The sequence below is a fragment of the Hyla sarda genome, chromosome 7 (assembly GCF_029499605.1).
Source record: "Hyla sarda isolate aHylSar1 chromosome 7, aHylSar1.hap1, whole genome shotgun sequence".
Lineage (NCBI taxonomy): Eukaryota > Metazoa > Chordata > Amphibia > Anura > Hylidae > Hyla > Hyla sarda.
The window spans coordinates 182,461,749-182,473,827 of NC_079195.1; the positions used below are offsets into that span (position 1 = coordinate 182,461,749).

Sequence of the window (12,079 nt, forward strand, 5' to 3'; positions counted from 1 at the left end):
GAGCACTGTCTCTGAGGGGTGGAAGGAGGCGGGTCCCGGCAGGCATGATGTCACATGAAGCCTGGCTGGGACTCTGCTTCTGCCAGTCTTCCTGTATGCTGTTCTCCTTCTGCAGCAGTGTTTCCCAACCAGGGTACCTCCAGCTGTTGCAAAACTACAACTCCCAGCATGCCCAGACAGCCAACAGAGCAGGGAGTGTAGTGAGATAATACAATGTATAAGATAACGTGTGGTGAGGGGCAGGGAGAACACAGAGCAGGGGGGAGGTGACTGGCTGTTATATGAGAGGCATGTGCAGGCTTGTAGCTCACAGGCTGGGAGCGAGTCCTGAGCTGAGAGTACTGAACTTCCGGTGGAAGGACCAGTGCCCTTTCAGCATTAGTCCTAAAAGCTGTACACTTACTATGAAAAGCATAGGAAGCTGCCTGCAGACCAGGCATAGAGGAGAGACCCCTAGTGGCCAAAAGTATAAAATGAAAAAACTGGTATAAATATTAATATTTTTTAATGAAGATATATTACAATGTCTTCATTAATGATTATGAACAACATATTAAAAGTTTTTGTTGATGACAGGTACTCTTTAAAGGAGAACTCCAGAATATAAAAATTGTTCCCCATACTGCCGGCAGTAAAAATAAATAAAGATGTGCATAACTTCCTCTGCTCTCTGCCGCGATCCTCTTCCTGGTTGTTGGTGGTCGGCGAGTCATACTGCGCTCAGCCAATCACCGGCCGCAGTGAAGTCCCGACTCAGCCAGCGATAGGCTGAGCGGCAGTGTGATGTTTTCGGCCCCGGCAGCAGGTGCCGGTGTAGTGAAGAATTTTGTGTCTTGAAGCATTCTCACACTGCCGCTCAGCCTATCGCCGACTGAGTCGGGACTTCACCGTGGCTGGTGATTGGCTGAGTGCAGTATGATTCTCCGACCACCGGCAACCAGGAAGTGGATCGCGGCGGAGACCGGAGCTGGTTACCGGAGGCAGGTATGTACATCTTTATTTTTTTTTACTGCCGGCAGTATGGGGACAATTTTTAAATTCTGGAGTTCTCCTTTGAGGCCAAAATGGGAAAGGCCACTAGACATGCACTATCTACAGCAGTGTTTCCCAACCAGTGTGCCTCCAGCTGTTGCAAAACTACAATTCCCAGTATACCAGGACAGCCTCATGCTGTTGTAGTTTTGCAACAGCTGGAGTCACACTGGTTGGGAAACACTGGTCTACATTATATGCCCAGATCATTCCTGACATACATTGATATTCTGCAGTGATCAGACACGGCACTCCTACAATCCTAATGACCGCACACTAACCACACTATCACATCCTCCTATCCCACGTGCGCCCCATCCAGGATCTACCCATTAACCCCTCCATGATCAGCGCCGCGATCACCATACTGCACCCACCCAATGTCCGCACTGAGCAGCGGGTTCCCGTCCCTCCACATTAACCCCACCAGATGATCCTCACACACAAAACACCGTCCAGGTCCGGGAACTCAACCGGAAGTCAGCGGAAGGTCACATGACCGCACATTACCACACGTGACACATACGTCATCACAATAACAAGCGCTGCGCCTTATCAGACTCAGAGGTGAGTTATCTGCTTGCACTTTCCTGCCACTAGGTGGAGCGCCAGCTATAGGGGTGGGGAGAGAAGCAGAAGAGAGCTGGGTGCCCGGATAGACAGGTGGGTAGGGATAGTGGTGGGCAGAGAGAAGACAGGTGGGTGTATGAGGAGGGCAGTGTCAGTGCTGAGAGGTGGGGTAAGTGGAATAATAGGCACAGGGCAGGCTGGGCAGAAATAACATAAATGGGTATAAGGGCACTGTACTGGTAAAATAAAGAGTAGAGGAGCTGGTAGGTGGGGGGGGGGGGGGAATAGCATGGACATTGCTGATATGTGTGAGAAGTGCCAAACACAATGCTGGTATATAGAGAGGAGTGGTGGGTACAATGCTGGGATATAGAGAGGAGTGGTGGGTACAATGCTGGGATATAGAGAGGAGTGACGGGTACAATGCTGCTATATAGAGAGGAGTGGCGGGTACAATGCTGGTATATAGAGAGGAGTGGCGGGTACAATGCTGGTATATAGAGAGGAGTGACGGGTACAATGCTGCTATATAGAGAGGAGTGGTGGGTACAATGCTGGGATATAGAGAGGAGTGGTGGGTACAATGCAGGTATATAGAGAGGAGTGGTGGGTACAATGCTGGTATCTAGAGAGGAGTGGTGGGTACAATGCTGGGATATAGAGAGGAGTGGTGGGTACAATGCTGGGATATAGAGAGGAGTGGTGGGTACAATGCTGGGATATAGAGAGGAGTGGTGGGTACAATGCTGGGATATAGAGAGGAGTGGTGGGTACAATGCTGGTATATAGAGAGGAGTGGTGGGTACAATGCTGGGATATAGAGAGGAGTGGTGGGTACAATGCTGGTATATATAGAGAGGAGTGGCAGGTACAATGCTGGTATATAGGGAGGAGTGGCGGGTACAATGCTGGTATATAGGGAGGAGTGGTGGGTACAATGCTGGTATATATAGAGAGGAGTGGCAGGTACAATGCTGGTATATAGGGAGGAGTGGCGGGTACAATGCTGGTATATAGGGAGGAGTGGTGGGTACAATGCTGGTATATATAGAGAGGAGTGGTGGGTACAATGCTGGTATATAGAGAGGAGTGGTGGGTACAATGCTGGTATATAGGGAGGAGTGGCAGGTACAATGCTGGTATATAGAGAGGAGTGGCGGGTACAATGCTGGTATATAGAGAGGAGTGGCAGGTACAATGCTGGTATATAGAGAGGAGTGACAGGTACAATGCTGGTATATAGAGAGGAGTGACAGGTACAATGCTGGTACAGTATATAGAGAGGAGTGACGGGTACAATGCTGATATATAGGGAGGAGTGACGGGGTGCAATGCTGGTATATAGGGAGGAGTGACGGGTACAATGCTGATATATAGGGAGGAGTGACGGGTACAATGCTGGTATATAGGGAGGAGTGACAGGTACAATGCTGGTATATAGAGAGGAGTGACAGGTACAATGCTGATATATAGGGAGGAGTGGTGGGTACAATGCTGGTATATAGGGAGGAGTGGCGGGTACAATGCTGGTATATAGAGAGGAGTGGCGGGTACAATGCTGGTATATAGAGAGGAGTGGCGGGTACAATTCTGGTATATAGAGAGGAGTGTTGGGTACAATGCTGCTATATAGATAGGAGTGACGGGTACAATGCTGGTATATAGAGAGGAGTGGAGGGTACAATGCTGGTATATAGAGAGGAGTGGCGGGTACAATGCTGGTATATAGGGAGGAGTGGCGGGTACAATGCTGGTATATAGGGAGGAGTGGCGGGTACAATGCTGGTATATAGAGAGGAGTGGCGGGTACAATGCTGGTATATAGAGAGGAGTGGCGGGTACAATGCTGGTATATAGAGAGGAGTGGCGGGTACAATGCTGGTATATAGAGAGGAGTGGCAGGTACAATGCTGGTATATAGAGAGGAGTGGCAGGTACAATGCTGGTATATAGAGAGGAGTGACAGGTACAATGCTGGTATATAGAGAGGAGTGGTGGGTACAATGCTGGTATATAGAGAGGAGTGGCAGGTACAATGCTGGTATATAGAGAGGAGTGACAGGTACAATGCTGGTATATAGAGAGGAGTGACAGGTATGAATGGTCCTCATTAAGAGACAAACAACTAATAAGGCAAACTAAAACAGCTAATGGGTAGTAAATGGAATGTAAGCCTTAATGGCAGAAAGGCTGCCACAAAAAACATAGTTGAACAGAAAATATAAACTAACAAAAAGCTGGAAAATGCTATAAGGTATCACCTGCAATAGACATGTTGTGCCAAAGTAATGAGCGCAAACTCCACCCCAGACCCCAACATGTATTTTACTCCACAGCTTCCTCAATGGGCTCTGGGGTAGAGGTCAGGGACATATTTTATATTTAGTACAATAGATAACAGCTGTACCCTGATTGCAAGAATATGCCCACCAAACTGTACATTATGCCAATCTAGTGTCCAGCCAGTGGGCAGTAATAAAGAGGACATGTGCTAGGGAACGCTCCACTTGGGGTTTTCACCTCATCTGCATAATAAGAGAAGTGCTTATGTATTGGCCATGGAACAAACTATAGAGATATAAAAGGTATTCCCAGAAAATTCCTGTTGTCACCCAGTGGTAAGTGTCAAAGAGGTGTTCCCAAGACCCTAAAGTGCTGTAGGATGATTTGCCCCCTTGCTCCCCTTTCTGTCCCAGTTCCTGCTTGTTTGACAGTCAGGACTCACCTTCCAGTGCCAAGTTGTTTCCAAATCTTGTTTCTGTGAGGTGCATATAAATTGCCCACAACAAAACAAACCCGAGGGGTTAAATAGACCCTCTATAATACATGTGTCACAAAATGATAATAAAACATAACTTTTATTGTGTACTAGTTAATAAATAAAGGTGAGGATCACACGTTTTAAGAACAAATCTCCACTGGAGTCCCTACGCTCATCATGGAATTAGACTTCCAGGGTCATCTTAGATTGATCAACAGAGGTTGATGGATCTGGACAGTTTGGCAAAGCAGTAGCCTAAATCACTGGCCTAAATCACTGGCCTAAATCACTGGCCAATGTATGTAATAGGATTGTTTAGATAGTTCTCCCTTGGTCAGACCTATCCCCGACGTGTCTACCGATATTGGTATTCTGTTCACATGGTATTCACCACTCTAGAATGGTATTATATATAACCTTCATGTGCAGACACCACTTATGGGTGTGGTCTTGATTGCTTCTAATATCGGTAATTGTTCTGAGATAGCAAGCACTCTGGGATATTTTTTTTTATGGCCTCTATATATAAACACCACTTATATGTGGTTGTTTACCAGATCCCCAACCCCGTTGTGAGGTACTCTGAAAAACCAGCCACTAACACCTGCTGTGCACCGAACGCATGGGCTATATTGTGGCTGAATAGCCTATCTAGACCCTTTCTTTTTGTTTCTATTTGGCATTGGACACAGTGGAATTGCAATTAAAACAGAAAACTGTCACACCCCGACATGTTTCACCACTGGTGTGGCCATTTCTGTCAGTTTGTCTCCTTGATAAAGCCACACCAGTGGCAAAACATGTCGGGGTGTGACAGTTTTCTGTTTTAATTGCAACTCCACTGTGTCCAATGCCAAATAGAAACAAAAAGAAAGGCCAGTGATTTAGGCCAGTGATTTAGGCTAGTGATATGGCCAGTGATTTAGGCTACTGCTTTGCCAAACTGTCCAGGTCCATCAACCTCTGTTGATCAATCTAAGATGACCCTGGAAGTCTAATTCCATGATGAGCGTAGGGACTCCAGTGGAGTTGTGTTCTTAAAACGTGTGATCCTCACCTTTATTTATTAACTAGTACACAATAAAAGTTATGTTTTATTATCATTTTGTGACACATTTATTATAGAGGGTCTATTTAACCCTTTGGGGTTATTTTGTTGTGAGTTGTACATACCTCTACATGTGTTATTTGGCCTAATATAGTAGTGTGGTGCATATAAATTGTGCCCAGGTGCCAGATTTGGAAATGGTTCAGCTTCCAGCTGACTGTCAACCAAGGATTGGAGGGGAGTGATGAGGCGTTCCAGCCCTCAACACGTCAGGAGTTTGGGAATGTCTCTTTGCACCAGGGAATAAAAGCATTTTTCTACATTATGGCATCACAGACAGATATATGAAAGGCACCATGTGTCTCCTTGCCCTAACAGCTACCTAACAGTGTCAGCAATTTGTAATGTGAATTGCAGCTGACAGATTCCCTATAACCCCATTCTTTTCATCTACAGCGCTTACTATGGTCAGACTCTCCCAACAGGATCATCTGCATTTCTAAGTATGGAGAAGAATTATGTGACTGAAAGGCTACTAAATCTTACCTTGGAGATTATCTACCTACTGACTGGGAAGGTGAGGGGTTCTTGGGTGGTATTTTAAATGTCTGAAGAATATTGGTAAAATTGTCCATACATAAAACTTGTTTTTTTTTTAATCTTGGACATTTATTGTAAATGGTTGTTTTCTGATTTACTGCCATCTATACTACTAGATTAGCTATGTCAGCTTGTCCATAATGGTGGGGATTTATCATTTGCAAATTGTTTGGCACCTTTTATTAAGCTTGTATTTTCTCATTTATGCTAGTAATAAATGTAGCTAAAGGCTCACTACACTTAAAGGGGTACTCCAGTGGAAAACATTTTTTTTTACATCAACTGGTGCCAGAAAGTTAAACAGATTTGTAAATGACTTCTATTAAAAAAAAATCTTTACCCTTCCAGTACTTTTTAGCAGCTGTATGCTACAGAGGAAATTCTTTTCTTTTTGAATTTCTTTTTTTGTCTTGTCCACAGTGCTCTCTGCCGACACCTCTGTCTGTGTCAGGAACTGTCCAGAGCAGTATAGTTTGCAATGGGGATTTTTTCCTGCTCTGGACAGTTCCTGATACGGGCATCAGGTGTCAGTCAACAGAGAGCACTGTGGACAAGACAAAAAAGAAATTCAAAAAGAAAGGAAAGAATTTCCTCTGTAGCGTACAGCTGCTAAAAATTACTGGAAGGGTAAAGATTTTTTAATAGAAGTAATTGGCAAAACTGTTTAACTTTCTGGCACCAGTTGACTTAACTCTTTTATACTGAAACCACTCTTTGTTGGTAAGGGAGGTGCAAAATTGACTAAAACACAGAATAAAACACCTATGAGCAACATGAGGGTTATGCAAAAATTAGGAACTTTTTTTTTTTTTACACCTGAAAACTGGCATGCAGGCCTTGTTATATGTTCTCCTCCAAACTGTGGGTGGGTGACTCTTTTGTTCTCCAACTTGACATCCAGTAATGAATGGCACTTTTTTTTGATCCTATGAATCAAGAGAGCATGTAGTTAGTTTTCCAACATATTTTTAAATTTGTCTTGTCCATTAAACAGGATTATGTACCTCTAAAGAAGCCTGAGGATCAAGAACCCATCGCAGTGACTTCATCGCACTTGTTAATACATGAGAAGAAGATCCTCAAACTCACTAACAAGATCATTGAGTTGCTGACTGGAGAGGTGAGTACTGCTGGGAATTCTAAACATTATATCGTGACATCAAGGGGTATTAATATATCTGGGTGATGACTGTATTAATGTGTGTGTCAGGTTCCTATAAGGTGTCAGGATATCACTGTATGTTTCTCTATGGAAGAATGGGACTACATAGAAGGACACAAGGATCTGTACAAAGACATTATGGAGAGTGGGCAAACCCTAAGATCACCTGGTAAGAGTCACAACTAGATAAGTGTCCAGTTGTAAACCATACGGAAACAATGTAGTTATGGTGTGTGTCATCTACAGAAGAGCCTAGGAAGAGGAATACTTCAGAAAGATGTCCTAGTTCTCTTTATGACGAAAATACAAAAATGGAGAATCAGAATGGCTCACAGGATTACAAGGTCAATGAAACATTGGTAACTATACTTTAATAAGAGTATTGCATAGGATAATCCTATGTGGAAAAGCCTGTTTAGGTTAGGATTTACACTGTGTGTGTTCTGTGTCTCTTATAAGAGATCATGAGATTTACTGTATATACTCGAGTATAAGCCAAGTTTTTCAGCACGATTTTTCATGCTGAAAACGCCCCCCCTCGGCTTATACTCGAGTGAAAAAAAAAAACGTTTCTGGCTTTAGCTGTGAGGGGATGGTCTCGGTCGTCCATCTCCGCCTGTCTATCCCTTTTCAGTGGTCTTCAACCTGCGGACCTCCAGATGTTGCAAAACTACAACTCCCAGCATGCTGGGAGTTGTAGTTTTGAAACATCTGGAGGTCTGCAGATTGAAGACCACTGAGAAGCGATTGACAGGCGGTGATGATGAAGGGGGGGGGTGATGACGAGGGGGGGATGATGATGACAGGGGTCTGGATGATGACGAGGGGGGGGTGATGATGACAGGGGTCTGGATGATTACATGGGGGGGGGGATGATGTATTTCCAACCCTAGGCTTATAGTCGAGTCAATAACTTCTCCTGGGTTTTTGGGGTGACATTAGGGGCCTCGGCTTATATTCGGGACGGCTTATACTCGAGTATATACGGTAGATCTTGCTTATCTAGAGAATAACGCTACGGATCAGTCATCTAGTCTGGGAAGTGGAGTTTCCATTTTACTTACCGTATTTATCGGCGTATAACACGCACTTTTTAGGCTAAAATTTTTAGCCTAAAGTCTGTGTGCGTGTTATACGCCGATACACCCCCAGGAAAGGCAGGGGGGAGAGAGGCCGTCGCTGCCCGCTTCTCTCCCCCTGCCTTTCCTGGGGTCTAGAGCGCTGCTGTCGGCCCTTTTCACCCCCTGGTTATCGGCGCCGCTGCCCGTTCTGTCCCCCTGACTATCGGTGCCGGCGCCGATAGCCAGGGAGAGAGAAGCGGCGCCGACAGCCAGGGGGAGAGAAGGGGCAGCGGCACCCATTGCCGGCGCCGCTGCCCCATTGCCTCCCCCCATCCCCGGTTTCATAATTACCTGAGTCCGGTCCGCGCTGCTCCGCTGCTCCAGGCCTCCGTCGTGCGTCCCCGGCGTCATTGCTATGCACGGCGCGGTGCATGACGTCAGAGCGCCGCGCCGTTCAGCGCATAGCAATGACGCCGGGGACGCACGACGGAGGCCTGGAGCAGCGGAGCAGCGCGGACCGGACTCAGGTAATTATGCCACCGGGGATGGGGGGAGGCAATGGGGCAGCGGCGCCGGCAATGGGTGCCGCTGCCCCTTCTCTCCCCCTGGCTGTCGGCGCCGCTTCTCTCTCCCTGGCTATCGGCGCCGGCACCGATAGTCAGGGGGACAGAACGGGCAGCGGCGCCGATAACCAGGGGGTGAAAAGGGCCGACAGCAGCGCTCTAGACCCCAGGAAAGGCAGGGGGAGAGAAGCGGGCAGCGACGGCCTCTCTCCCCCTGCCTTTCCTGGGGGTATATCGGGGTATACACGCGCACACACGCACCCTCATTTTACCATGGATATTTGGGTAAAAAACTTTTTTTACCCAAATATCCTTGGTAAAATGAGGGTGCGTGTTATAGGCCAGTGCGTGGTATACCCCGATAAATACGGTATATAGTGGAGAACAGCAAACTTTGTATGTAGATTATTGTATCTAAATACATAAAATATTTCATAGTTCTAAGACCGTCAGGCACTACCCTCATAAACATAGCCCCACTTATGACATATACCGTTAAAACAAAGCATTTATTATATATTCTAAAATATATCCCACAGCAAAGGATTAACCCTGTATATCTCTTATAAAAGGATGAACCCTGTATATCACACTGTCCCTAAGGCGATTCTAAGAAATGAACACATTGGTTGTAAAACACTTACTTAGTTTGAATGTAAATAGTTTCAGTGTAATACATTTACTGAGTGTACATATAAGCAGGCAATTCATATGCCAACCTAAAACAGAATAAATGCTGTGCAACGGGACTGGCTCCAGGAGTGTTACGCCGAGCGCTCCGGGTCCCCGCTCCTCCCCGGAGCGCTCGCTTCACTCTCCCCGCTGCAGCGCTCCGGTCAGATCCACTGACCCGGGGCGCTGCGATTCCGCTGCCAGCCGGGATGCGATTCGCGATGCGGGTAGCGCCCGCTCGCGATGCGCACCCCGGCTCCCGTACCTGACTCGCTCTCCCTCGGTCCTGTCCCGGCGCGCGCGGCCCCGCTCCCTAGGGCGCGCGCGCGCCGGGTCTTTGCGATTTAAAGGGCCACTGCGCCGCTGATTGGCGCAGTGATTCCAATTAGTGTCTTCACCTGTGCACTTCCCTATATCACCTCACTTCCCCTGCACTTCCTTGCCGGATCTTGTTGCCATTGTGCCAGTGAAAGCGTTCCTTGTGTGTTCCTAGCCTGTGTTCCAGACCTCCTGCCGTTGCCCCTGACTACGATCCTTGCTGCCTGCCCCGACCTTCTGCTACGTCCGACCTTGCTTCTGTCTACTCCCTTGTACCGCGCCTATCTTCAGCAGCCAGAGAGGTTGAGCTGTTGCTAGTGGATACGACCTGGTCACTACCGCCGCAGCAAGACCATCCCGCTTTGCGGCGGGCTCTGGTGAAAACCAGTAGTGGCTTAGAACCGATCCACTAGCACGGTCCACGCCAATCCCTCTCTGGCACAGAGGATCCACTACCTGCCAGCCGGCATCGTGACAGTAGATCCGGCCATGGATCCCGCTGAAGTTCCTCTGCCAGTTGTCGCTGACCTTACCACGGTGGTCGCCCAGCAGTCACAACAGATAGCGCAACAAGGCCAACAGCTGTCTCAACTGACCGTTATGCTACAGCAGTTACTACCACAGCTTCAGCAGTCATCTCCTCCACCGGCTCCTGCACCTCCTCCGCAGCGAGTGGCCGCTCCTGGTCTACGCCTATCCTTGCCGGATAAATTTGATGGGGACTCTAAGTTTTGCCGTGGCTTTCTTTCCCAATGTTCCCTGCATCTGGAGATGATGTCGGACCTGTTTCCCACTGAAAGGTCTAAGGTGGCTTTCGTAGTCAGCCTTCTGTCTGGAAAAGCCCTGTCTTGGGCCACACCGCTCTGGGACCGCAATGACCCCGTCACTGCCTCTGTACACTCCTTCTTCTCGGAAATCCGAAGTGTCTTTGAGGAACCTGCCCGAGCCTCTTCTGCTGAGACTGCCCTGTTGAACCTGGTCCAGGGTAATTCTTCCGTTGGCGAGTATGCCGTACAATTCCGTACTCTTGCTTCAGAATTATCCTGGAATAATGAGGCCCTCTGCGCGACCTTTAAAAAAGGCCTATCCAGCAACATTAAAGATGTTCTGGCCGCACGAGAAATTCCTGCTAATCTACATGAACTTATTCACCTAGCCACTCGCATTGACATGCGTTTTTCCGAAAGGCGTCAGGAACTCCGCCAAGATATGGACTCTGTTCGCACGAGGCGTTTCTTCTCCTCGGCTCCTCTCTCCTCTGGTCCCCTGCAATCTGTTCCTGTGCCTCCCGCCGTGGAGGCTATGCAGGTCGACCGGTCTCGCCTGACACCTCAAGAGAGGACACGACGCCGTATGGAGAACCTCTGCCTGTACTGTGCTAGTACCGAACACTTCCTGAGGGATTGTCCTATCCGTCCTCCCCGCCTGGAAAGACGTACGCTGACTCCGCACAAAGGTGAGACAGTCCTTGATGTCTACTCTGCTTCTCCACGTCTTACTGTGCCTGTGCGGATGTCTGCCTCTGCCTTCTCCTTCTCTACTGTGGCCTTCTTGGACTCTGGATCTGCAGGAAATTTTATTTTGGCCTCTCTCGTCAACAAGTTCAACATCCCAGTGACCAGTCTCGCCAGACCCCTTTACATCAATTGTGTAAACAATGAAAGATTGGACTGTACCATACGTTTCCGCACGGAGCCCCTTCTTATGAGCATCGGATCTCATCACGAGAGGATTGAACTTTTGGTCCTCCCCAATTGCACCTCGGAAATTCTCCTTGGACTTCCCTGGCTTCAACTTCATTCCCCAACCCTGGATTGGTCCACTGGGGAGATCAAGAGTTGGGGGTCCTCTTGTTCCAAGAACTGTCTAAAACCGGTTCCCAGTAACCCTTGCCGTAACTCTGTGGTTCCTCCAGTAACCGGTCTCCCTAAGGCCTATATGGACTTCGCGGATGTTTTCTGCAAAAAACAAGCTGAGACTCTACCTCCTCACAGGCCTTATGATTGTCCTATCGACCTCCTCCCGGGCACTACTCCACCCTGGGGCAGAATTTACCCTCTCTCTGCCCCAGAGACTCTTGCCATGTCTGAATACGTCCAGGAGAATCTAAAAAAGGGCTTTATCCGTAAATCCTCCTCTCCTGCCGGAGCCGGATTTTTCTTTGTGTCCAAAAAAGATGGCTCCCTACGTCCTTGCATTGACTACCGCGGTCTTAATAAAATCACGGTTAAAAACCGCTACCCTTTACCCCTCATCTCTGAACTCTTTGATCGCCTCCAAGGTGCCCACATC

General features: G+C 47.8%; 1 protein-coding gene across 6 annotated transcripts in view; it reads left to right on the top strand.

Moving 5' to 3' along the window:
* The first annotated feature begins 961 nt into the window (after positions 1-961).
* LOC130282810 (zinc finger protein OZF-like) overlaps positions 962-12,079 on the top strand; it is a 64,986-nt gene continuing 53,868 nt past the window's right edge. For 2 of the 6 annotated variants that reach the window (XM_056531602.1, XM_056531596.1), the window contains exons 1-5: positions 1,048-1,599; positions 5,868-5,988; positions 7,006-7,131; positions 7,222-7,342; positions 7,420-7,532. In XM_056531602.1, coding sequence (XP_056387577.1) covers positions 5,917-5,988; positions 7,006-7,131; positions 7,222-7,342; positions 7,420-7,532 — 432 coding nt within the window. In that variant the 5' untranslated portion in view covers positions 1,048-1,599; positions 5,868-5,916. Of the gene's footprint in view, positions 985-1,047; positions 1,600-1,674; positions 1,696-3,703; positions 4,188-5,867; positions 5,989-7,005; positions 7,132-7,221; positions 7,343-7,419; positions 7,533-12,079 lie in introns of those variants that run through there. The other 4 variants (XM_056531599.1, XM_056531601.1, XM_056531597.1 and 1 more) reach the window with 4 other exon arrangements.